General features: G+C 41.3%; 1 protein-coding gene across 1 annotated transcript in view; it reads right to left on the bottom strand.

Annotated features, from left to right (window-relative positions):
* gabra3 (gamma-aminobutyric acid type A receptor subunit alpha3) overlaps nt 1–22,081 on the bottom strand; it is a 54,657-nt gene extending 32,576 nt beyond the window's left edge. The window contains exons 1-2 of the mRNA XM_053441457.1: nt 21,996–22,081; nt 3,486–3,607 (exon numbers count right to left, since the gene is read on the bottom strand). Of these exons, the coding sequence (XP_053297432.1) occupies nt 3,486–3,607; nt 21,996–22,081 (208 nt within the window). The remainder of the gene's footprint in view (nt 1–3,485; nt 3,608–21,995) is intronic.
* Nucleotides 22,082–27,599: the final 5,518 nt, after the last annotated feature.

Raw genomic sequence — 27,599 nt, 5'->3', positions numbered from 1 at the left:
TGCCGGCTGGCATTAAACTAAGCTGCTTCAGTCGTAATCAAGGGTGAGAGGATCTCTTCAAACTGGGGGAAAAGTGAGGATTAAAGTGATTTGTTTCCCTCAGGACGGATCAGCACCTGAAATCTTAAGGTCTTTGTGCATCATTTTTTCTAAACTATCGCGTTGTTTTCCCACAGATTGAGGGTTTAAGGGAGTAACAGCAGACTAACAGCATTGGGATTTCCCTGCAATGTAGACTTGAGCATTGTTGGACAGCATTCCCAACTGTCTGACCCCCAGAGCGCTGTTTTCAACCTCATTTCAGAGGCATAAATATTGCCTTTAGATTCTGTATGAAGTCTTTTGTTCAATGAAACTACCATTTGTTTGGCTGGAGCTATTTTCGTCCACTACATGCCTACATAAAATCGGCTTTGAGCCAAGCCTGAGTCTGTATCTGTGGAGGAGACGTCCCTTTTGACCCAAAATAATTTTAGTTAGCCTGCCCCAAAAACATTTAACAGTCCCTAAGGGACGACTGGCTCGGGAATAAAATGAAGCAGCTCAGCCTTTATAGTTGGTTTGTGTGTGTGTGTGTGTGTATCTGTGTCTGTGTCTGTTTCTTTTCTCTTTTAAATAATGGACCATTCTATGCACACATTATAATCACATTAAACATGATGCAGTCTATTGTAGTATGAATCTGGCATGACTGTTATGAGGCTTTTCTGTATATTTCTTGTAATTATAATTACATATGTCATTGCACTTAACATTTATAAGCCCATTAAGTGCTTCTGTTGTGTCACAATGGCTTAAAGATGATTCTTGATGCGCCAACAATGATCAAATATAATAAATATTATGCAGGAGGCTGCTCAAGACTTTTTAAATGAGACATTAATTCAGAGATGTGGAATGACTGAAATGACTTTAATAAAACATTAAGCAGGGCATGATATGAAAGTCGTGACAGATCAAATTTTGCCCTCCTCAGCGTGGGCTGAATCAGCTCCTCTGGGGCAAATGTGTAAAGCAGCCTTTTGAGCTATCGGCGAGACAAATCGCTGCTCCCAGTGGTGTAACAACTAGAGAGTGATGAGGCCTTTCTCCAAAAGTGAATGGATCCATGGCTCTAACAGTGTCCCCGATCTCGACGACCACCCACAGGTGAAGTCTCCAATCCTCTGGCTAAGGGCCCCCCTGAGAGAGGAGATCCGCTTCCACATTAATCATCCCTGCGACACAGATAGCGCTCGCAAATACGTGATTATCACAAAACCGAGTCAGCAGTTTGTGTGGCAGGCCTTTGCGGGGGGGGGAACTGAATGAGTTGCCCTGTTGCTGTTTACAACAAGGCACCAGAGCACAGGGCAGAGCTAATAGATGCCTCGGAAAATGAAATTAAATGGTGCTCTCCAGCCTCTGTCTGGTCTGAGATGGAGCCACTGGTGGGGCGTGGGGGCGGCCAACAGGACAGGACTGGTTCTCTTTTCCGTCTGCAGACAGATGACCTTGACTTTGAATGAGCATGCTGGCTACACTGAGAAGGGCCCCAATTGGTTTAAACTCTAAATCAAGGTCTTTGAATCGGCTAGGCGGAAATATAATCTGCAAAGTCACTCCAACGTCGTGTAATGCCGATAAATTTGATTAATTTATCTGCAACACAATATGATCCTCAGTGCTGTTATTCCAGGAATAGCCTGTTTGCTTTCACTGATCTCCATGACTGTGAGCCATGACTGGTGCGAGCCTCGCCATCCCATTGCCCTTGAGACGTGAGCAGAGGCACAATATGACATTAACATCTTGTGCCTGGTTCTTCTCGCTGGGCACTGCCACAGAGTCCAGGTCATACAGCCTGGTGGCGCCGAAGCCCCGGTAGCCACGCTCTTGTCTTCAGCAGCGAGCATTAGAGCAGAAGTGACCATTCCAGCTGGCTGGCTTAGAAATGGCAACGCCTGCTGGAGCATGTGGGATTGCTGTTAGGTTCCTCGTCCTCCGAGGGCAAATATTTAGATAGAAAAAGCACCAATTAGAGGGATTTGCACTGACATATGTGCTTATTTGCCATTTGGGCATGATTGAACAAAGGCTTCACCCAGGGGAAGGCAGATTTCTATTACAGTGATGCACAAAATGAAAACCTGACGTCAGTGCTAGATTGTTACCATGACTCTCAACGTAGATACATCTGCAATGGGAAAATGAGTGGGTGGTGTTTTGGATCCATGATGTTCAATAATCTAATAGTAGAAAGAAACAAATTTAACAGCTAGACTAACACTACATTACAGCAATGTGCAAAAAAATGAATGTCAATGGGTGTGCTGTAAAACTTCTTCTCAAACCTTTCAGTCGATCTGGGTTTTTATATTATTCTTTGGCAAATAAAAAAATCACCAAGTTTTGCATTATATATAATATTCACAGATTAACACTGTAAATTGTATTCATAGTCTTGTTTACTTGTCCCTGTTTGTATATTAAGATAATCAAAATGTTTTCATATAGCAGTTCCCGTAATGCTGTGGGGGGGGGGGGGGGGGGGGGGGGACAGACATAAACTGGAAGTATATGTAGCAATGTTTTAATACAACTAAAGCCCAATTCATGCTTCTGTGTTGAAGCTACGCCGGGACTCACAGGGCATGCATAGTTGTGCGCCAATGTCTGTGAGCCGCGCTGCAGTTACACCGCCGAAACGCTAGTGGCAGTAGAGTTCCTTTGCTAGCGTTGCATGTCTTCCAGTTTCTGGTCCGTTGATTTACAAATTCTCTGGTGTCTCTTGTTTACTTCAGAACAATGGCGAGTGTAACCAAGCGGATTATTGTTGGAGTTGGAGCTGATAGATGTTAAGAGCAATTTTTTTCAAAAGAACTCAATTAAAAAATGGCGGTCAGTCTGCCAGACATGCGATACTACTGAGCGGACCAATCACAGCTCTTGCGGTCTGTGTTGCCTCGACGTAGACTACGGTGTAGCGTTAATACAGAAGCATGAATTGGGATTCCAGCCCCCCTCTTTTAGCCAAGTAGAGCGATGACTAGGCACACATTTTCAGTGGCTTCCAAGTGGATCTGTGGATGTTTATTTGCAATGGACATTGGGCATTATGGCATCTTTAGGAAGTGTAAGTCACACACTGATCTAATGAATCATCTTTTACATAAACAAGTCTGTTTTACCAAAGCAGCTTTTTGAATAAATTATCACTAATTTATATGTGTAATGATCAGCGTGGTGAATAAAAACCTGAAGAAAATCAATATTAAACAAACTTGCATCTGAACGAAATATTTGCTTTTGCTTATGTCACCACTAAAAAATAAAATATGTAAACTGACTTCAAACATAATCACAACAATTTCTCTAAAAAGAGAAAGGAGGATGTGCATTTTTACCCCTGTTATCTGCGTCGTAAAACAGAGGCTCAGTGAAGCAGCCTGAAACCTTCCTCTCTGCAGAACTCTCTGATTTATCGAACGTATACGGTTGCTTACCTCCCAGCCCAGGACGTAGCCTGTTGTCGTATCCATCCAGTAGCCTGTCTAGGATCCGGGTGAATATGGTGATATTGTCTTTGCTATCATCAGGCAGCGGCTCTCTGTGTCCAACTACTGCCCTGGAGGAAGAAATGCAGAGAGGAAGATGGATTCAAAAGCATGAAAACACACTCTGTGTAATAAAAGCCTTGATACATTGCTCCATTAGTGAAGCACTGAGATCAACATGCCTTCAGTGTACAGTGGTGTGAAAGCCTGGTGTTTGGTGCTTAACGCAATCTATATTCTCACAGTTAATACACAGTTTTATGGGCTTTATGTGTTGTGACACTCCATCGCACAGATGGATACATCAATAATTCATGAATTAAAACATTGCACACTGTATACCAGCTTTCAGTAAAAATACATGTTGTGAGAACCCTTTGTTCTAAATATTAAACGTGATCCAAGGCAGGACTTCTATTTAAATAACTAAATGACAAGTTCTTTTGAATATAATCTAAGTAAAGTACATATCATATTTAATATGATTCTTTTTTGATGTTTTGACGCAGGAGAAATTCGGTCGGATTTCTCCTGCCTGTTTAATATTGCTCTCACAGGGAAAATCTGATATCACTGATCACCTTTGGGGTTTAGTCAATATTTGTATAATAACTGTCTGGTTGTGTTTGCGTTGTTATATTTGTCTTAACAGGCTGGAATCAGAATATTTTAACCCCAAAAAACAACAAAGAAAGAAAGAAAGAAAACTGCTTATGAATTATACCAAAATATTAAACACTCGGCAGCATTTTGCGAGAGGATAAATCACATGCTATCCGCCACTGGTTATTAATTTACTTGGCCCACAATTCCCTGCAGAACAATATTGTAGGGGGGATGAAAAGGCCACTACACTGTAGGAGGAGCACTGATGAGTTAATCAGCACCGTCTTTGATTAAACTAGAATCCCCATGAGGAGTGACCTGCAATATCCGAGTAACCCCCATCAACAACCACTCCATGTGCATGCACTCTCATATGCACGGCATTACACTGGTAGGGGGACAGGGCTTAAAGAAATTGAGGGCTTAAAGGGAAACTTACATTTTCTTTAAACTATAATATATTGCTTTGCTAGAATGGCTTTCTGTGGCTTAATCGCTCCTTTAATTTCAACTCAACATAAAGACTCCATCGGAGCCACGACCCCTTTCATTAAAACATTCATTAGGTAAAGGTCACTTTCAATGCATGCAAAATATGCACATCCTAATTTTGAGACGTTTGGGCAAATGATTCCATTCTCGCTAAGTGGCTATTATGTGTGAGCTATAAATAAATAACAATTAGGGATCAGGGCTCCCTCATGTTCCACAGATCACCTCCTAAATGGCTCACTTTGTTTACGGTAAAATGCATAATGATTTCTGAACCCCGCCTACCCAAAGGAAAGAGAGAAAAAAAACAGGATTTCTTGGAAAATGAAGACAATAAACTACACATCTATAATCTACATTATAAAATATAAAGTATGACGCATCCATCAGGTGAAAAACATTTATTGTGAAGAAGCCACAGGAAAATCACAATCATTAAAAATGCAGATCAGTTCAGGCGAATGTTTGCTGTCCTGTTAAATTGCTCTTGCCTGTTACTAAGGTGACGAGTGATGAAAAACAAACCAGGATGAAACCTTGTGGATAACAATGCTAAGAGGAACATTCTAATTATTAGCCAGATGATGCCCGACACTGAAAGCTCACTATCTCCACTGTGCAGTCCACTGAGCCTGAGCCTTTTAACCTTATTGAATGGGTCACAGTTTGATATATTCTGGTTGTCAACTGGGCACCTCACTGTATAATTAGGGTGAACCAAAAAATGGGTGAGAATATGCTGAATATTTGAATGCAATACACATTCCTGGCTCATCAATCAGGCCCCTTATCAAAAAGCGACAGGCGTGCATGTCCGAGGCGGCTCAGACACACAAAAACACGGAATACAAAAAGCTTTGGGAGATGGCTGGGACTAGTTTGACTGCGAAAGGTAATATCTCGCTTACCATGAATCATATATCAAACAAAAAGGCTTCTCTGCTTGCCCCAGTGGATATTCCAAATTTAATGAGAAACCTTTGGTCCCTAAGAAACCGTTCTCCTCACTAAAATATCCAAAACAAAGTACTCGTGTGGTGTGTCCCATCTGCGTGTTTCACCAAAGCACTCGTAATCTGTCATGCAGACACACACACACACACACACACACACACACACACACACACACACACACACACACACACACACACACACACACACACACACACACACACACACACACAATCCGCTTCCAAGATCAGCCAGCTGTTTAGATTCACCGATGAGGACTAAGCGATGGGAGATTTCCTTTGGTATATGATTTTTAGAAAGATACAGGTTACATAATCATTCCAGCCGCTTTATTTTATTTGATTAGTCTTGTTTAATAATATATTCAGTGTCTCAATACAGGGATATTGAGACACTGAATATATTATTAAACATAAGCATACAGTTTGGTTTGCACTTTGGTCATGCTGGTTGCGGTTTTCTTTCTGAAACTGTAGATGTGACCTGCAGCAAGTAAGAGCCAGTAAAGATCTGCTGTAGGACCCTGAAGCTCGACCATCCCTTCTGCACAAAGAGCTGCTCAACTGTTTATCCAAAGCTCGGTGCAGCGTGACCCAATAAGCAGAACCCAGAACTGAAGAATCCCTTATTGTTGCTGTTGTCATTAATGCTCTGTTGTCGTAATCAACTGCATCACTTTCATTGATGAGTCTCAGCAGCTGCTGCTACAAAGCAGTATACTTCATTCAGCCCTTTATAATACACATGCAGAGTGTGAAGCCAATAAGGTGAACAGCTCTTGGTGAGACATTTCTGGAATAAGTAGGAAGATGGATGGATTGATAGATGGATAGATGCTAATTTTGGCAACCTGCCTGTATAGACTATTTATACTGGTCATAGATTTAGCATATAAACAATGTTAATTTCTAATGAATGCCATAGTTTCTGATTAAATCATAGTCACTGTGACTTATTTTAATACTAATGTTCGACCATGAGAATGTGTGAAGGCCCCAAAATTCATCGGAAGTTATTCTTTTTTGTTCACTTGAAACAAACTGATAAGTGACGTAATAGTTTTGGTGCACCTGTTCAGACGAGACAACTGACAACCACCGACTATTTTTACAGCTGACATTTAGGCGGTGGTGTAACTAATTTCCAGCCGAGGTCGTGTTATGGTGCATGGCGGATCACTGTGACTTCACCAAGACAATTACTGTAAATGAAGGTTAATCAACAATGTCATTAATTACGGCTGCTATTTTTGCTGATATGACGAGACAAAATGTCAGCTGGAAAAAAAGCTCCTTAGGTGCTGTTTCTAAATTGTTGTACCTCCATTACCACAATTGCCCTTTTGAGTGCACAAGTGTGTTGACACTGACAAGTATGATGACATGCACTTGGATGGTGCACTCTATACTGTCAAAACGTCACCATTCTGGATTTGTGGGGGAAGGGGAGGGACCACTGACACGTTTCCAAGCATGTGAAAATGGCGGCAGGGGGAGAAGGACACGTCGTTGGAGAAGATGGTGTCGTAATTTCCATGTCGTGAAAAACAGTCGGCATATACAAGAAATTAAGATATCATTTTCAAGTGAGTAGCCGGCAGTTATGTTGCATCGGCCGACATTTGCAGTCAAACGTTGCGATCGTCATTTACGGTGGCTGCACAGCGGCCGTGTTCGATTTGCGACAACACAACCCCATTTGCAGCAAGAGCGCGCGGTAACGGAAACTGACAAGTGTGACATTTTCCAAAAGTAGCAAGATTCAGAAGTCATGCTTCACTATTTGTGACAAGAAAACCACTGCTGCATCCAACAGAGACTTAATGGAGCAGTGAGCGCTGCACAATGTTCACCTGAGGCTGGTTGGACTGGAACGAAAAGCTACAATGATTTTTTGTTGGCATGTTAAATGCTATTAAATCAGTTATTCATCATTCAGCTGAACACACTGAAAGTCTTTAGATAAAAATACGGTTGTATGATTTATTTCCATGCAGCATGTATGTTGATGAGTTCATATTGAGCCATTATCATTACATTTGAAATGTACTATGTTAGTAGGGTTATCCATCGCAGTATAAAGCAGGGGCACATTAAGCGCTCCAACAGTGCTGAGATTTAATTAGATAGAACATAGAGACATATTGAGTCAGGGATTATATATCTTGGAGCACACAGACAATTAAACAACTTTATACTGTGTCTGCAAACAGGCTTTGAACTTTCATTGTAGTGCAGTCTCTCTCAGAAGAGACAGACTGCATTAAAATGTAACCCCGTAAAAAAAAAGTTTCTTAATTGGCAATGCTCCGTAGAAATCATGTCCATAATTATTGCTTAGTCCCATTTCGTATAGGCATAGAATTTGCAGTGGTCCCTTGGCTGAAATTAAGCATAGATGCTTTTTCTTTTTCCTCCCTCGAAGCTCAAATGGGGAGAAGAAACAAAAAATATAATGTTCCGATATGCAAATGTGTACCATTTGCTAATGCACCGTAGTTTACATCGACCAACTGATTCCACAAATGTCTGTCTGTCTGTATGTGGAACACATATTGAGTTGTTCATCTCATCGGCATCACAGATAAACCTGGTAGGATGAACCCTATTTTTTCTAACTTCAACCTGCAACACAGACTCTTTATAAAAAGCTCCGAACATAACGTCCTGCACGTTGACAGTAACAAAGTGCCCGTTTATCGTTGAACTGTTTAACTCGGGTTTACATGAAACGATTTAGACTGTGATGGTGTTTATTCACGGTCACAGGTGGCCCTGTATCCTGTGGTGGGAGAAAGCGCGTGTGGGCCGAACTCGCTGAGTTAGTGGAACGGGCGAAAGCCGAGCGAGTGGTCTGGCGCTGATCCAAGGTTAGTGCGCTGAACCAGCCTGACAGGTGAGGGATTACAGCCTTTGGCCAGGGAAGAGATGTAGCAGTGGTCTCTCAGGGCACACGGGTGCCCGCTGCCAGACAGGAGTCGTGGAGCGAGTGGGGGTGAACCCTGGAGGGAAGTGAGCAGTAATGAGAGCTGCTGGTGTGGCAGTACGAGCAGAAGATGCTGACGGAGTGACGGAGGAGTAATTGTCCAAGTCGCAGTTCAAGCGTGTGGGTTGTTTGCCGACGTTTCGCTCGGTGACTGATTTGAGTTAGTTATTTCATCCTACAGCTGCTGGATGTTGAATATTTGAAAGAATGTGAAACTATTTTTGTAAGTAGGCTTTGCGCACGTGGCATGGCGTGTATTTCATTATCTACCAAAGACTGGAGCTCAGAGGAGGTGCAGGAGAGGCCAGAAGAAAACCTGAACGCGTAATACCTGAATGCTTGGCCAGTGTTCTCCAATGAAAAGGTCCCATGAGGCGTTTTTACTTCCTTAATCTGATGTCTTCCCATTAAAAGGAGAATGTTGGAACGAGACAAAGGACAGCGAGGGATCTGGCTTTGTGAGTGCATGCTAATGGCCTCAGGCAGTTTCCTTTGATAGATGGAGGAGTCAGAAAGGTCAGATTGTAAAAATGTTTGCGAAGAGTTTCTTGGCTGGACTTTTAAGTCGCATCGACTAGTACATCATGAAGTCGAAACTGATGATGATGGGAAATCATCAGCCAGCTCATGAATTTGAATGAGGGCAGTCCAGCGTCCCTGCAGATGTGGCAGTTTGGAGCGCTCTGGCACGAAAACGCAGGGTTGGACCCACAAGACATCTGGCAAAGTGCTGCTTTGAACAGTAGAATACATGCAAGCACCCAGTCCTGGTGGACTACTTTGTAACATGAACGCTCAAGATAAAAACAAACAACATCTCTACTTCCACTCCGTCCATCTTTAGTATGATAACGTTATAGGAGTGCTGCGCTACATGGGTGAAGTCCTTCGATGTCAATGACAGAGAAAGGTGGATATTGTGGAAGAGGATTAAAACTAACAGCCTCTTTGTCTCTGCCTCTGTCACTGTCATACCAACCGGTTTTCATCTATAAAAAATTGGCAGCAGCTGTTGTTGCTGCTCATGCATCCTGCATTCAGAGTGAGCACCTCAGGAAATATGCCTCAACATCTTCATCCAACGACACCATCCCTCTCTCCGAGAGTGCGTCGCCCCCTATGGAGTGACGGGCGTGCCACGGAAGACTGATACCAATCCTGATATCCTTCCACTGCTTAAAGTGCCCCGACGCACTCACTGAATTATCTTGTTGCTGAGTGCTGGAGGCGACCGAAATCGAATGGAGGGGATTAGTGAGCCTTGTGGAAAGGATATATTGGAAGCGGGTGAATTTATTTCCTCGCTGCAGTTATGGAGGCACTGTTTTATTTATTGTGTATGGTATGTGGCAACCAATATTTAATTCCATCCTCCTGTCAACTAAATCCTTCAATGTGCGGAAAAGGCACGGGGGAGGAGGACGTCTAATTAGCACATTCTTGATAATGTAATAAATAGTAAATTCCAAACTTGAATTCATGCATGAGTTAACCTTCACAACATAACTAATCTTCCCTGCCAGATCCTCCCACTCACATTGCCTCATGTCTACCAACAATAAACTAATAATGTTATGCAGCAGCACATTATGCAGCATATTGTCTGTTACCAATGGAGGCCTTGTTTGCTTGAAATATAGGGTTTGTCTCGGGTTGCTGCCTTTCTTTCACTTGCCTGTTTTGAGCAGATAATATGTACAAGAGAAGCTGAAGGGTGGAATGTATTATCAGCTGACATACAGTGGCTGAGGCTGACTCCAGGGAGAACTGCTGTATCTGCGGTCGTTCATCGAGGACAACATTTGTCATGTTACTTCTTTTATCCACTTTGGTTTCAGCATTTAAAGGGCAGCCCTAGAATGGTATATATTTAAATTTTGAAAGAATTTGTAGAAGGGGAACTTACATTTTTTTTTCATGAATAGGTTTTGAACGTATCTTTACTGCAGCAAACTGTCATAATGCAAAAATGTATTTCTCAGCCATGCTAGCAGTGAAGCTGTAGGGATTGGTCGATCCATAATTTTCTCCGGAATGGAATTTCTCTGCAACTACTGAATGGATTAGCATGCAGATATTCATGGTCCCAGAGTTGGATCCTAATGTTTCTGGTGTTTCCATACATTTTCCTGTGAGTATTTGACCACGGCTACAATATCTCAAAATACTTCGGAACCTAGGAACTCATGCACAATGACTTTTGTATCACATTCTGTTCTTTTTTTAAGGATTTATAAGGACTTTGTGGACTTTTGATTTATTTTTGGACACATGCAGTCCATAGACCTGTTTTTTAGTTATTAGTTTGTCTAGTTTATATGTTCCTGTTGTTGTTGTTATTGTCTGCCCTGCCATATGGAGTATCCCTACCTCCCTTATGTACTTAGTCTCCTCTGCTCCCCTGTCTCCGTTTTGGGATCATGTGCTTAGTTACAGGAGTTTTGGTCCAGAGTTATATTTTCTAGCCATTGTTTTTGTATATCTACAATCAGGTCCGGCCGTGCATTTATACGTTGCTTTTAGACTCCTGGTTTTATTAAATCTCCCATCGATACCATTTTCACTCCACATCCACTGTAGAGCTGTTGACCTACACTGCCCACTCAATGATCAATGCATTTCTCCTAAAAACTTCCCCCAGCTTCTCATGTGGGGCCCCCAGGTCCTCATACCAGCTGGGTTGCTTGTTTTGGGTCGCCCCCGGAGGCCTTTTTCCCAGTTGGCTGTGCGTGGAACAATTTGTTAGGCAGGAACCTTGGGGACATTTTCAGAAAATGCCTGTAACACGTCCTCTGGACACACTTTGTAATGTGTGTTTGCACTGTATGCCAAGTTAGCCCCCGTGTCCAGAGGGAAGCTCTCTTCAGAGCGCTGACTTTTACCCTCTGTGTTGACTTGAAATAAATCTCATATATTGCCGAGAGATTTCCAAAGAGTCTTGCTCAGTGCAGAGGACAGTAAAACTGTTTCAACTCAAGGAAAAGGTTTTTCAACAGAAGTTCAACGGTAATGACAAAGACGGCCAGCACTTTCTCCCCAGCATCTGTTTAACACTTCCATTTAAAGCAAGGGGTGGAAGCCAATTTGAGGGACTCCTTGGCCCATTGATCACCATTGGAAAGCAAAGCGTTGGAAACATGTGTTTAACAAGCACAGTCTGTTCAGACAGTGAAACAAAGGGAGGACAGTAAAAGTCAATTGGAAAACATGTTAATTTCCAGCTGGTAACACCAACAAACAGCCCAATACTTCTGTTCTATACCCAGCAGTTGATGGTGTTCAGAAAAAGGAGGCTGTCTTTGTGGAAGATGACTCAATAATTGTTTGCAGCAGTGTCATCTCTGCTCAGAAGTTTATATTGGTTACAGAAAAGTGTGTTTACAGTGTGTGTCTGTACGATGAGATTAGTGAGATAAATCTACTCAAATGCAGAATCGTTTTTAACTGTACGGAATCATTTGTTCCTGTCTTTAGTCGAACAGGTCTGGTCCATCGTCTCCTCGTCTCCTCTTTGCATTCAGCGCACACACGTCCTGTCTACTGCTCCCACACAGTCTAAACTCCCCAATCCATCGCTGCAAAAGCCTCTGCCTGACTTGATCTTGGATTTTTAAGAATTTTCCTCCGCCTTGTTGTCCTTGATCTTTAACTAGCTTTAATCCACTGCCATGACAACCAAGGTCCCAGGGAGGGCAGAGAACTGTCTCTCCAGTGTCTATTCAGGCCGCACACAGGATCCTTATCTGTCCTCCGATAGGTTTAGGTTCACACAAAATGAAAAACTGCTTCAGAACTGTCATGGGAATTTCTCAATAGTCAAGCACAAGTCATTACAATGTCTTTCTGGAAGTTTATTCTACATCTGCAGATGGGCATCAATGTACAAGACCATGGAATGGATTTCATACAATGAGCAATGACATACAGGAAAAGCAACACTTTATACATCTCCAAGCCCCTCCTAGAGAGGAGATAAATGTTATCGATCAACCTCTTTCATGTTAAACAATAGGTGACCAATATCCTGTCACCTAATCTTTCCCAGACCTTTGGAATGTAGCATCTGTTTCTCAAGATCCCTTGAGTAGTTTACAAACACAAATCCTCTGTTCTGTTAAGTCTTTGTTTGGTGACCTCGTCAGTGAGGATGTCACATAACAGTCATGAGTGCAACCCTGACTTCTCAGGCAACATTTGTTATCTTTCGAAAACATCAATATCAATCATTGCCCTAATGAGTAAAATTTCTATCACAGAACATAGTGACAGCTACGTTTGCTATGTCCAGTTTCCCTGGCATTACATTAAAACAAATAATTTCAGGGTCAGCATTTAAATTGGCTCTTAAATTGTAAATTTTATATTTTACACATCTGTTTAATACAAATGTAACAGTGAAAAAAAATAAAGGTGTAATAAAGACATCTACAAGTCATAAAGTAGGTGTGTTGCTTTGAATGCCACAAATGAAATATGCTCGATTGAACAACGCCCTCGTTACAGCAACAGGAAATCATCTTAAATAAAGATCAATATTTGAACGGTTGTGACACCCACCTACTTTCGAGAATAAAGCCACAGCGTCGCATACAGCACTGGGAGGAATTACAGAAACACAATCTCCAGCATCAGCAGCAGTGAATAGATTGTTTATAACTTTAAAAGCTGACTCTTTCAAAATGTGGTTATTTTTTCCAGCAGATGGCAGGACTAACAGACGAGTTCAAATGGCAAATCATTTCCTATAAAGCCTCAGGAAAAGCAGTTTAAAAACAAATCAAGAGCTGATGATCTTGAGGCAACCCCCCCCCCCCCCCTTAAAAAAAATAATGCAATATCAGATAAAAAGTTCCAGGAATACAGAGTTATTTCATCTGGAGGAGGAGGGACAAACAGAATCCAATGAATCAGTTTATTGTAACATGTTGACACATAACTCCAGTCGTTACAGGCCGCTCAACACTCCATGTAATTGCAGACCAGTGAGCGCTGGTGTGTATCTTCTTTATAGAGCCTATATATTCCTGATTTAGTGATGCGGAAGCCACAGGTAAAGGGCACATACAGCAGTGCATTGCAGGTCCTACAGCTAACATATGTATCCCCATCTGTCCGGGCAGCGTATGTCAGTGTTTGGTCCTCGGTGGCACAAAAGCTAAAAATACTCAAGCTCCTGTTTCTCATTAATCGCATCCTTGACAAGCGGTGTTATCCCGTTCATCAGTTTCCATCCCGCTAGCACATGTGCTCTCTCCTCGTCTGTGACTGATCTGCTCCTTTCACTTTCATTTCTCTTTCCTTTGTTTTGTTGGTGTATGGTACTAATTCTACTCGTACATATTACAGGTATGCTGTCATGATTTAGAATAAAGGGGCTGTCCTCAGTGTAACAAAACAGAAATGTTCAGTGTTTCACTGGGACATTTACTGATGTCCTTGTAATGTTTCATCATTCATTGTAAGGTGTCGTTACAACTGCAGTGGCCGCACGTGTGCAGCAACCTATGTCAGTCACAGTGGGCTGTGCGGCACAACCACACTGCGACATTCAGGACATTCAGATGACCTTCGAGTCGCAGAGCCACACAGCTGCAGCCTCACCACCGAAGAAACTGAAAGTATGAGCATTACAACATGTAACAAAACACCACACAAATGTGGGGTGAAATATGGATGTCAATAAAGATATATCAAATAACCAATTAATTATCTGGTCTGTAAAATATCTACAAATACTGAAAGCTCGTAATCCCGAAACATCTAAATTTGCCTTGGAGTTTACTTTCACATGGCACAAAGAACAGCAGTGAATCCTCTCAAAAGGAGCTGACATTTTGGCAAATGTGTCGAGAAATTATCTTTTGAATTTAATGAAATTAGTGGTTAAACTATTTTCCAAATAATTGGATTGTTAAAGCTGAAACCTGCAGACATCATGGTATAAACATTCATGTTTGCATGATGGTGAACTCCAGTCCTTTTGACAGAAAAACTATGACTTTGAAGATGTTTCGGACGCGAGAGAAACAATGACAACATCATCAGTTTACAATCCTCTTTTCCAGAAATGTGGGAAAGAAAAGAAAATGCAGCCAGATCTATTTTCCGATCAATCTGAGTTACACAAATATTGGGGGTTGGATACATCAGAGTGGAAACCTGCCACCTCCACACACATTCGATGTTGTTATTGGCCATAATGTTTTGTCGCAGAAGTTCGAAAGGACATGATTAAGTCTGTTTCTTCTGCACTTGTTCTATTTTGCTTTTATCACTACACATTAACTTTTCTATCTCGGCCATGTATAAATACTTCCAGAGTTTCTGCTCTCTTTACAGGCATTAATGGAAGGAAACATTCTTCATGTCAAAGTTGCAGGTAGCAGAGCTGGATTAATGAGGCAAGGGGATTCGTTAATGGGCCCAGTGGACTGTAAACCAGGATAAATTGGCATATTAGCGATCCCACACACCTGTGATGCCGTCAGAAGCTTAAGGGCTAGAATGTAATCTCTATATGACAACGTGGTGGCGAACATCACACCTCCCCTTGTGAGGAGGTGGTACAGCAACAGAGCGAACATAAACTGTGAAGGAATCGGCTGCTATCACAGTGTCGTCTACCAGCAGCACTGTTGGCATCTATTAGCCACTCATTTGCATTCTTCTTTATTAGAAAGATAAATGACTTCCTATCGGACAGCTTCAATATCACAATCAATACTTTAGAGTTAAGTGTATATCAACACAAATGACCTAAGTACATACCCTGCACCTGTATGCAGATAAAACTCTATAGCTTGACAACTTATAAATGTGTAAGTCATTTTAAAAGTAATCAATACTAGACTAGAAGTCATCGCACATAGCTAATTATTGGACGACGGCCAGAGCCGGGACAAGAAGGACTCAAGCTCCCATAATTCATGTCTGTTGCACAATCTTTTGTCCTTGGTCGACGAGTTGAAACTACCAACCTTCACAAACGCTCATAATAAACGTTTCCCTGCTCCTGTTAGCACCATTATGGTAATACGACGTCAATAAAGGTTACTGCCACTGGTTAACCTGACAAGGCAACAAAACTGTCTAGAGTTTATGTTTGGAAAGTTAAAGCATAATTGACTTTCTTTCATGTCCCCACGCGTCCCTTGAAAGAAAAGCTAGTTGGATGAAGATAAGGTTTATACTACCAATTCGGACGCGTTAATTGTTTTTTATTTTGTGGGATATAGTGCAGTCATTTTTCATGTTACCGGGACAACAAATAAATACCTTGAGGGTCTAGACTCTTCTTATGCCCTGAAGAATGGAAATATTATTTTTTAAGAACATTTAATTAGATTTCAAATATATCGCGGTGTATGTTTTAATTAATACTGTTTGCTCATGTTTAACACACAAGTAATTTTCTTCAACAACTGACAAAGTGATTTTGAAGTTAAACAACCCTTCTTGTTCTCTGGTTATCTCCATGAAGGAGGATATGTTTTCACTCCTGTCCGTTTGCTTATTGATTGGTTCGTTGTAGATAACACAAAAACAACAGATTGGTTTTCCATTACACTTGGTGGAAGGATGCGTAATGGGTCAGGGAAGAAAGCATTAGTTTCTTTAACATTGCGAGACCATTTTCTGAGTTTTCCTAGGGGGAAAGTCATGGTTCATAAAAAAACAGAAAGTCAGGAACATTTAGGGAACTTGTATCTATTAGTGTGTGAAATTTGCTGCAGCTTGATTGAATTGTAAAGGGACTGTTGGGCCTTGGCAGAGGTACACGCTCTACTAAGTGCTATTCTAGTTTTTTTTTTAATGTTTTATAACAAAAAGCACAAATGTTTTTTTGGCAGATGGTTGGATTTTATTTTTTAAATCCGACCAGCTGTCAAAAACACCTTTGTCTAGACCAAAGACAGAATGCTGGGTGCAATGTCAGTCTGTGACACCATCTGACTGTTGAGACTCATTTAGATTATTCCAGAGCAAACAATCTGGACTTTTACCAATGGCTTGAAACTCCTAACAACTACTGACGTGTCGCTTTAGACTTGTGTTCGCTCGTACTTCGAGCAAACTGGTGAATTCTGTCTGGGTCTCAATACTACTTCATCAGGCCTACTTTAGCCTCCTGTTCAGTGTGCTTTCATCTCATTCCACACTGAGTTCCCATGTTTCCCTCTTGAACTGCTGTGAGCACAAGCTGCATTAATACTTGAGCCCCAAACCAAACATTGGTGAGTTGTAAGTGGGGAGGACGAGCAGCACAACAACAAGAACTAATGGAGTCATCAAAGGGTAATTACTCATCACTTACCGTCATTACCATTCTAGCAGCATCGATATAATAAGTGGATATTCAGTCAGTAGATCAACAGCTGCTGAGCTGTGATTTAGTTTCCTCAAAAAGAAGCGACTATCTCGACTCTGCCAAACACTTGGTATCTGAAAGCACAGGCTGGAGAATCGTAACCAGCTTCCCTGTAGGAATGATTAAATTGTCTGTTGCCCCCAAAATGCTGTTTGATAAACTGCCAAAGAAGTCTGACACATTTTTTTTTTTGTTAAAATATGCAATACAGCTGGTTTGTGTGATATTGAATACCTTATTACTGGACATCTTTAGTGACTTTATCTTCTCTGCAACTGTTGTTTTATACTTCCCTGATAGTTTTATCCGTGTCACTTAATGAAATAACAATTTAGAGGCCAAATGTTGCTGTAAATCAGAAAGAAAAGTACATTCATTTCTCTTGTGTCATTGTACTTTCAAATTTTCTCTGGAAAAACCCTGTTTACAAGACTCTGAGTCAGTTTGTGCAACACATTCAAAGGCGCAGCTACTGTAGGTTTAGGGATTTTAATCTGTATTGAGCGGCGTGTTTATCCACAGCTTTGCTTCAGACTCGGATTCTTCTCCAGAGAGGGAGTCGGGGGTGGATGTTGCTGGTGGCAAAGAATATGGGATGTACTGAAACGATTGTGTTTCAGAGACAATGCTCAATGCGAAGTGAATCAGAGCCGTTTCCCGGAGGAAAAACAAGAAATAACCAACAAAAAAAACACGGAGATACAACTTGAGCTATCTTAAAACAACAGAAAACACACTTTGATTTAATCGTTTCATGGAGTGAGGGTTCGTTCTAGGAGACATCAACTTAGTATTGGAGAATTTCCAGAGCTGAGTGGTCTGCGTTCAGTTTGCAGCTGTGTGGACACCTCCTGGGAAATCCATTCCAGTTTCAGTCTGATTCACGCCTGCTGGGGATGTCCACTAATGGTAACTTTGAAGATCATTGGCCACAGCCTTTCTATATCAATAGGAAATTGACTGAAATTCAAAACTAATTAGAGCACAGATCGATGAAATGTTTAAAGAATCTCAGTTGGTGGATGGACGCTGGATCTCCCCAGTTGTTGACATATAGTCTGCACTTTCTTTATGGAATCCCGCTGTGGGCTGGGTTCTTATCAGACATACTAGTCAATATATACAGAATTTGACAAAAACTTTTGTTATACTATAATTGGAAAACAGATCAATGAAAAGGATTAAGAAGTCAGCCATGAGTTATAATAGAGATACAGGGAACCAGACAGGTTCAACAGATTATTTGCCCAATTGCAGATACTGGTTCAGCGCCTGTTCTATACCTGCCTGTTTGGAAGGGGCTGTTTGCCTGATGCTGATTACAGCTCTCTTTCTCAAACTAAATGTGACCTGCAGTAATTGAGCCGCGGTAAGTAAAGACAGGACTCAGCCCACAGAACCCTGAAGCTGCAAAGAAGAGCTTTTCATTCTAATTCTACCAATTGGATTTGATAGTGCACTGCCTTGGGCCTTGACACTTGACCATACCCTTGTCAAGTGTGAAGCTGATGAGTGGTTCTTTGGATATGTGAACCACAAACAGATAGATTTCGGGAATTGGTAGATAGATGATGGTTTTGCTGCACTGTAACTCTCAACAGTTAACCTGGTGAGTAAGACACCTGACTGGCCACTTCATTTCAAACAATTTTCATTTAAAGCATATCAGACAACTGCTGTTTCGTTGTCAGTAATTAAAAGCAGAAGGCATATATTGACTGATAATTAAACATTCGTCACGCCCAGTGGACCTTTGACTTTCCTTTCTCTCCATTCCAAGAGGAAACAATTTGCTTGCTCATTCAATCAGCAAAGTGGTTCAGCCATGAATACATTACCCTTGTCAGGACCTGTGACACATTAACCTTGACAACGCAACAGAAACGGAATGTTATCTGTTGACCGGGTCACATCTCAAAGTGATGCCCCTCTCTGCCACGCTGTGAATAATTCATGCGAGACGGGGCGAGAAGGCGAGTAGAGGCTGGGCAACTTCAGAGCCAATCCATTGGCAAAGTGAACATATAGCACTCTCATGCTTATAGCTATTGATTATGTGCCACGTCAGCCGGCAGCCTGGCAAAAGATTACAAACACAATAGACAACAAGATGGCCTGACTGTCCGAGCTAGCTAAGTGGCGATCGGAGTAGTGGGGGCTGGGAGGAAGGCGAGCTGACGGAATGAAAGACGTTCACTAGGTGAAGATAAATACTTTCTCCTCATTTACATGTAATACATGGATTCTTGCGAATAATAGCTTAATCGTGCCTCGTCTCCCAGTGTGCGGGGAATGAGAAAATTTGGTGACGTGCAGAATGACAGACCCTTATATAGAGGATTTGTCTGTTACACCTGAATCCATTAGGAAAGTCTCCTTCCTCAGCTGGAGTAAAGCCGATTTAGAGGTTGCTGATAGCATCCGCCGGCATCAGGGAGGGAGCAGGTCTCAGAGAGAAGCGGCACCGCTGATATTTCGATGTTCTGGGAGCTTGTGCATGCTAACGTTCTTATTTCTAAACTTCAGCAACCTTCATTTTGTGATGGCCTGTCACCTTCGGATGCAAATTTCATCTTTGTTTTTTGAATTTATTCTGGCGCAGCAAACACAAATGTTTTCCTCAAACAAACCCAAGTCAAGCCTGATTTACAGGAGCACAAGTTCAACTGAGTACAAAGTGCTAAGTAAAGCCTGCTGTGCAAGAATTGCATATGTGCACAACATCATGTTTAAGCAGAAAGATTAACGTTTGCGAAAATCCTTGTCACTTGATGTGTTAGGCCCATGCATAATGAATCGAGCGCCGCTGAAAAGAGCGCGGTGACAGTTTCTCGTTCCTGGATGTGTCAAGACTTCATACATTTCTATTATTAACTGCTGCTCTCATCACATCTATTGATTTTCCATTTTTTCTTTCATTAACAGCCAGAGCGCTGATGCCAATAATTCAATCGTTAATCTTCTTTATGGCGTCATGTTGAATAATCAAACCAAGGTCACGTTACAACACTGAATATATTAAATAACTTTGTTTTATTTGACAAGGTAGCAGTAAGAGTTTGGGCAGTGGGGTTTGCCACTCATGATGTCGTCCATGTTGAATAGGCATGTTTTATATTTCCTGTGGTTACATATTATCTGTAGATTATAGAAGTATGGCCTCTACGCTGACTTTATCTAAATCAGAGTCTACAGTGAGTCAGCTTGACGACAGAATTTTATCATATCTTTGTTGCTATTATGGCAAACTGGCACCTTTTATTTTGGCGTGGTCAGTCAATCCCATTCTTGTTAACATGACATATCAAGAATACTTCAAATGTTGTACAAATTTTCCCTTGGACTCAAGGATGAACTGATGAGAATGTGGTGGTCAAACGTCAAGGTCACTGCGCCCTCCTCTCCCCAAGCACATGTCTTGCCTTGTGAATCTGATGCCTCAAGAATGCACAAAGGGAATTTGTTTTCTCTGCTTGGAGAATATAAGTTGCATTCGATCAATAAACCATGAATTGTGTGTGTTTGTGTGTTAAGATATGATACAAATGTTGATGCCTGATCACAATATTTCCCTTTTGAACCTCTTCTACTCTCCTGTCACTTAATGTGGACACGTAAGCCTTTGAAACTCATTCCAAAAACTACGTAAATAGGCTCTACTCTTCTGGGAACATTTCCCACAAAACTTTGGGGGATGTGGCTGCAAGAGTTTAAGGTCAATGCTCAGTCAAGTCACCAAACTGGGACATGATGTCTGTACTGACTTTTTGCATGGGCCACTGTAGCATTACGATTTCCTTTCCATGGAACTAATTTGATCCCAAACAACAAAAACCAACCCCACACCGATGATATTCTAGATATATTTATGTGGATGAAGCTGTCAAACAGCAGCTCAATGGTTCAGTTGAACTTCTATGGTCATTAGTGAAAAAGAACAAAGAGTAAGGCACAAACTTAACATCACAAAAAAATATTTTCATAAGCTCTTGCCAGGTTTGGCCTGCACCTTCCCCTGGCTCCACATTCCTATTTAATATATGTAATTACAAGCGCGGTGTGCTCCTAATAAGCACAGAGAGCCAAGTGGCACCATGACAAAGCAAACTGGGCTAATCCCTGTCATACCGTTCCGATTTCCTTCCCTGGTCTGCTTTCTACCTGGTGCAGGGAGCCTTTCCTATTGCGTGCAAAAATCCTAAAGTGATTTTTCACGCCGCTGCATCTCCCTGCCACAACACCTTACCTTATCAACAATGCTAACACGGCAACCTGCGCGATCTCTTCATCTGAACTCACGAGCGGTGTGGTTCGAACGACTTGTACGAGCTGGAGCTTCTTCTTTTTGCTGATTTTAACACATCGACTGAAAAGAATGTGCACAGGACCCAGGAGTTAAAACTGCTGTGAATGGAGAATCGCAGCTGTGGTGTGCTGCACAATGCAAATGAATTCACCAGTCAGTGAAATTGAAACTGGTGCAGATAAGATGGGTGGATATGTTCACTTTATTTTGCCGTGATGCTGTTTTTTTCCAGACCTTATGTAGGACAAGGTGACATGGGCTCTATTTTAATCCCTGTCCAAAATATCTGAAAAATGTGAAAGCCACAGTGCTGTCCAGGAAGTCCTTGAGATCGTAGGAGAAAACACAAAGAATGTTCTTTACTTCTCAGGTCAATGATAAAGATTTTCCTTGCAATCCTGCAGTTCATTTTATTTTATTGTATTAACCAAAACCATATTTTCGAGGTGTGGTTATTCCTTTCGACAGACTGACAGTCACAGCTGGGACCTTCTCACTGTGCAATAACAAAAACAAGTCGTGCTTTTCCTCTCCTTGCAATATAGATGAACTTTCGCTTCTAATGGTTTGATCGCTGTGTCTGCCGCAGCAGTGAGCCTGATTAATGAAGGTGTATAATACAAAACACATCAAGAGAACATCAACAGCAGAGGCGGGGATGAGGGAATGAAATGGGAGGGAAGGTGGTAAACCTCCAGCAGAGGTGGAGAGACGCAGTGTGTGGCGGTACCTGGCGTGAGGAAGGAGGTTGAGGAGCAGGAGACAGATCCACAAGCCCAGGTCCAGAGATTTGATCTTCCAAAGTGCAGCAGCCATATCCGTATAAACAGAAGACTCCTGTGGAAATAAGAGCAATAGCTAGTCAGTGGCTTAACTCCATTGATCTCGATATGTTTATAGTGACAGATAATCAACGAGGTGATGGACGTCAAATGACCGACACATTGAAGATACTTTATTTCTAATTGTTCATTTCAAATTCAACCCTGCTTTGTCTGGTTCGTGTCTTTGATTGTTTCTTTGGTTTAGATCTATCTGTCAAATTAAATGTGGTTCTCATAAAAAGAGAAGAGTTGTTTTATGAAGGTCCTATTCGTTTTTTGCCACAGGCAAGACTTGGATGTGCATAGAGGTTTTATCGTTCTCATCACAATCACACAAGTAGTTAGAAGCATAATAATTATTGATTACTTATCTTATACATGACTATTGTTAGTTACATGTTGATTGCTTCTGTTTTTATTAGAGACGTTAGATATCGATTCAGATCCCTGGACTTTGCGTATCAGAGTACTGATGCAATACCAAGACAATTATATAATGTAATTTAATATCTTTATGCAGCTAACCCTGTATGCAGTCATGACTGCTATCATTTATTGTTCTGGTTCAGGTTAAACCCTTTGAAAAACAAATATAATATAACTTTTATTAAATAGTCTCACGGTTATAACTGAAAAACAACAAAAATATATGAATCTACCAATACACAACTATAGGTTTCTTTAAGAAGCTGTTAAAGTGCTGCCACAGTTTATAAAGATAAAATATCTTTACAGTGTTAAACCATACTGTAACAGTATAAAACAATAAATAGTGTTTTATGAGATTGCTGATGCCTGACCCTTCCTTTACATCTGTTAGCATGGGCATTTCTGATGCAGGTATCTCTAAATATTATGACTTACATATAGTTAATTCAGTCACGATGCTGGAACATATACTCCATCATCAGCACCTCCACAGTAACTAGAGGCACTCAGAGCTTCATTCATATGTATCCATTTGCGCATAAACCCATATCACCTCATATGGAAAACCAGAGCTCATGGATAGAGCAGCCCCAAACACAGCTGTTGTCTCACTGAGCAGTCGACCTGCATCATTTTCTGACAGTAATTAGCTTTGCTTATAATGTTTTTCCCGGTGCTCTGTGTTTCTCTGAGTCTCCAGCTGCTGATCCTAAACCAGTCTGGTTAAAAGGTCTGGTTTCAAAACTCATATATATTGTTTTATTTTGCGAGAGTCAAACAACTATTCCGACATTAAGCAAGACATCTGACCGGATTCATAATCAGTTTCATTAAGAATGTGTTGGACGGGAATTAAGCCTTAGTGAGTCCCCACAGTGCTGCTGTCTCACTTCTGACTTCTAATATACTGATTAATGAGGATTCTTTAATGATTCTTCTATATCTGCTTTTGTCAAATCAAAATTTTTGAAATCAGGCCTGTTTTCGTTTTTGTCAGAAATATGAGTGGGTGGAATATTTGGTAAATGCAATGCAGTTCCTTATTTTATCTCCGATGTGTTATTTGGTGATGAAATCAATGTTTTTTATTAAGATTTGTGGTTACATCAGAAACCCTTCACTGATTTCCTGTTTTCAGTAGTTTGTTTCAAGGCAGTTCTAGACGGGTTCGTTGTTGTTGTTTTTTTAAATACTGTGAAGCCCAGCCAGCCTCATAATCATGTTTTTTTCATATCAGCCCGTAAACTTATCTATACCTACAACTATTACCCTAACAGGCATGAGGATAAGCAATGTCCGTAGTGCTACACAAACTGAATACATTAAATATTAAACAACCCATCTAAATATCCCCAAACCAAAACCAAGTGAATAAAAATAACGCTCTGAAACAAACATTATGCAGCTGTTCACATGTAGATCCCCTCCTCTATATTGTCACTCTCTGGATGTTGCATATTTCTGACACTGTAATTATTGATAATTATTATGAGGAGGTTGCAGTCTGGCAGTTTACAGAAAGCATAAATGACCTCTCATCAAAAATACATGCACGCAGAAATTGGCACGTTTGCTATTGAATGCTGCCTGAAAAAAAGAAGAGTAAAGAAAATAAAGAAAACACAGCAAGATGAGGGAGAGGAAGCCAAATATCTGCAAAGGACTGAGGGACGGCACTTACGTGGCCACTCAAGCATACACACGTGTGTAGCAGCTGTGTCGCACTTGAAAGGCTTTCATTGTGCTTTTGTGAGTCTCACCCTGGTTTGCTGCGCCATACACAGACGAGATCAAACACTCTCCTTGGGCGAAACAGTGTGCTCCCAGTGTTCCTGCAGAACGCAGATCATCGCACGAGGAGTAAACAAATGAACGGACATAAAGATGCACTTCAGCCTAATGTTGGAATATAAAAGCTGCAGTAATAGCGCCCCAGCCTGTGACCATTCACGTACGGCACAGGAGTGAAGGCTCCGATATGAAAACACTGTGCAAAAGCCCTCTTAATATTGATTGTAGCTCAACACCGAGTTAAATGAAGAACATAAGTCTTGATCCCGGCAGCGGGTAGTGCGAGCCAAAGACTTCTGACTTAGCAGACCATTATTTGTTACGTGTGAATACCCAGGGCTGCAGAGTTTCTTGCGATTTGCATTTTAGATTCTTGTGGGGAGCAACAAAAGGTAAAAACTTAGTTTCAATGAATAACGTGATCATCGGTAAAAGCCTTGCTTTCTGCGTAGGCATCAGATGTAACCAAAAAAAGCTGCAATGCCAAAATGGCTTAACTATGTTGACCACTTCCTCCCAGTGAAATGAAATGTGCCAAAAGTTTACAGTTTATGATCTATTCTGCAGCTAGCCTCCATGTTGAGATCAAGAGGCAATGACTTCACTTAATATGTACACTAACACTAACAGGGTACATGACATGAGTCAATATGTATTGTCATTTAGCATCGCAAACCCAAGAGCCCCAAGATGTTATTGACGCACGTATGTTTACAGTTATCTCTGTTGACCTTTGACTTGAGTCCTTCTCGCCATAAATAAAAGATCCATCCATCCGTCTACTGTCTTTGACTGACAATAACTACTGTGGGTTGGTTTTGTAACATAGAACAGAACTATTGATGGTCCCACAAGCAAACATTTTCCAGCTAGGTAACCTGACCTGGATATGTCAACCAGCAATCGAGAATACCCAAGTTGCTCTACATGCATTCACCCAACTCCCTCTCAAAAAGTGGCCACATTTAGAGCAAAATCTCCCTACGACCAGATGTCTCATGCTCAAGGGCAGGCCAAGTTCCAGACTGTGTTAAATTGAACCAATCTTGCAAGGCTCAATAAAAGCTGGGAAACAGAAACAAAGAGCAGTTCTAACAGCTTGTTTTTGTTTTTGCACATTTCAGTGTTTCTTCCAGGATTTCAGGGCCAGCCTTAAAGGCAATAACTCTGATTATAGCCTTCACTCTATCAGGGGGGCTCCACCTGGCCCCCATTGGCTGCGCCACTGCCTTGAGGCGCATTACTCTGTGCTGGTCAACAAGAGATTCTGCTCCTCTGCTCTTTTCTAATCATTCATACATAGAGCTGATCCTCGCTTCACAAACGCTGTGACAATCACATTTATTTACTTAGTAATCGATGGGGTCTCATCATGAATCCAGATTGCAATGGTCACTTTAACCCTGACGTCCTGAGTCCTTGACTCGTGTGTAAATAAGTGTCTCATAAACTGTGGAGCGAATCAAATTAAACCGAACCAAAAGTAAACAGTACAAGTAATATACGGGTCCTAATAACTTCTGATTAGTGTTGGTGTTTATTGTTAATGTGTTAAGTGAGAGCAGGTCAGCGGGGGAGTGTGGAGGGAGAACAGGCCGCAGGGTAATACGACGCAGAACGAAGATACCGGGCCTATAATGTGTGTCTGCCCTAATCCTGAAGCAACTGTGGCAATAATTTAGCAGTCGGCAGGCGTGCTATTGCAAAATGAGTGTAGTGGGAACCCTGTGTCATATTAGGCATCAGTGTTGGCAACTATAATTCTTTCTCTGCATTTTGTAAACTGGCTGGCATTAATTCTGAATTGTTATTCATTATCTGAAGACTTTATGTTCCCTATTACAAACTGCAGGATGCCCTCGGGAGATGGAGGTATCATTTCCTCTTATTATAGTGTCTGTCTGCAAATTGCCTTACTAATTTCCGAATAGATTGTCTCTGATATTAGCAATTTCCACTTAGATGGGGATCATTATTGTGTCAGTTTTAAGACGCTGAATGTCCAGTATTAGCAGATCTTTCAAAATACTTTGATTATTTTTTGCGCTCAGGTTAAAACCGAGTTGTTTCACCACTGCTAGTTATAGAACTTTGTTGTAGTTGAAAGGGAGGATGAGTTCTCATTAAAGAGACACAGCACAAACTGGTGTAATGATGTGCTCAGTAAACACAAACAGTTTAGTTTCAAAGGACTAAAGAGAAGAAAGTAAAGATCTAATTATTCTCATTACTCAGTCTATAAACTTCATCTACATCATCTCTGTTCTGTTCCGTTCTTGTTTCTTCAACACAAGCACCAATTAGGGCCAGAGTGAAGAATTATCAGGAAAGCACATTTAAAATTGCCGACAAATTCTTTGCCTAAAAATAAGACAAACAGGCATTCAATTACTGGCTGCCGGCCGCTGTCTACAATTCTGGGCCCGACTCACCAGTACCTGTCATACAAACCAGGGGCTCAGCAGTCCCCGGGGCTCATTGTGCTTCAAACACGGAACTAGAATGAATGACAAATAGAAATAGATGCGCTTTTGTTGGCAAATTAAAAATAGCTTGCCTAAGGTGACAGTAGACCTAAAGAGCTCTCCGTTTCTTGCTCTTCCAACATTTGTTTTCCGCTCTACTGTCAGTTGTTTTTTTGTCTGTGGGGGAAAAAACCGCATATGCGATGAGTAATGCTATCGCTTGACAGAATTAAAAGGCTTCAAATACCTTTGATTCAAATTAGCTGAGTAATCTGACGGGACAACTATGCTCCTGAACAATGTGTTTAAACAAGACGTTGGCAGTTCCCTCCTGGAGACAGCAGATACAATCTCAAACTGTAATATCATACAGCTTGGTGGAACAAACACGAATCCCACTCCTGCGTTTAATGTGCACCCCAGAATGTCAAGCAAGGGACCTCATCAGCCAATAAACACTGTCGACTGGAGTAATTGCTGAATTTAGGACACAGCTCTATAGCCATGTAATCCAAGTGGCTGTTAACTAAAAATAGACCTAAATCCTGTCACTATTGTTTGATGTGACGGTCATGCTCTGTGCGTCGACCAGTGATCTTTGCAGTTCATTGTTCAACTAAATGCATAAACAGGATTTCAAAATTATCTCACGTTTCATTTGAAATATTGGTGTAAAACACATTATTGTATCCAGTATATATTTGTTCAGTAATTTCTATTCAAACAAGTTTTATGTTGCCTTACTGACACTGAGTCTTAAATATGCATCACAAATAGAGTGGAGTTCAGTTGAAAAGTGACTGGAGATCAGTCGCTCCCAACCTG

This window comes from Pleuronectes platessa, chromosome 15 (genome assembly GCF_947347685.1).
Source record: "Pleuronectes platessa chromosome 15, fPlePla1.1, whole genome shotgun sequence".
Classification (NCBI taxonomy): Eukaryota; Metazoa; Chordata; class Actinopteri; order Pleuronectiformes; family Pleuronectidae; genus Pleuronectes; species Pleuronectes platessa.
The sequence above is the reverse complement of the archived record's forward strand: the minus strand, read 5'-3'. Positions and strand labels throughout refer to the sequence as shown.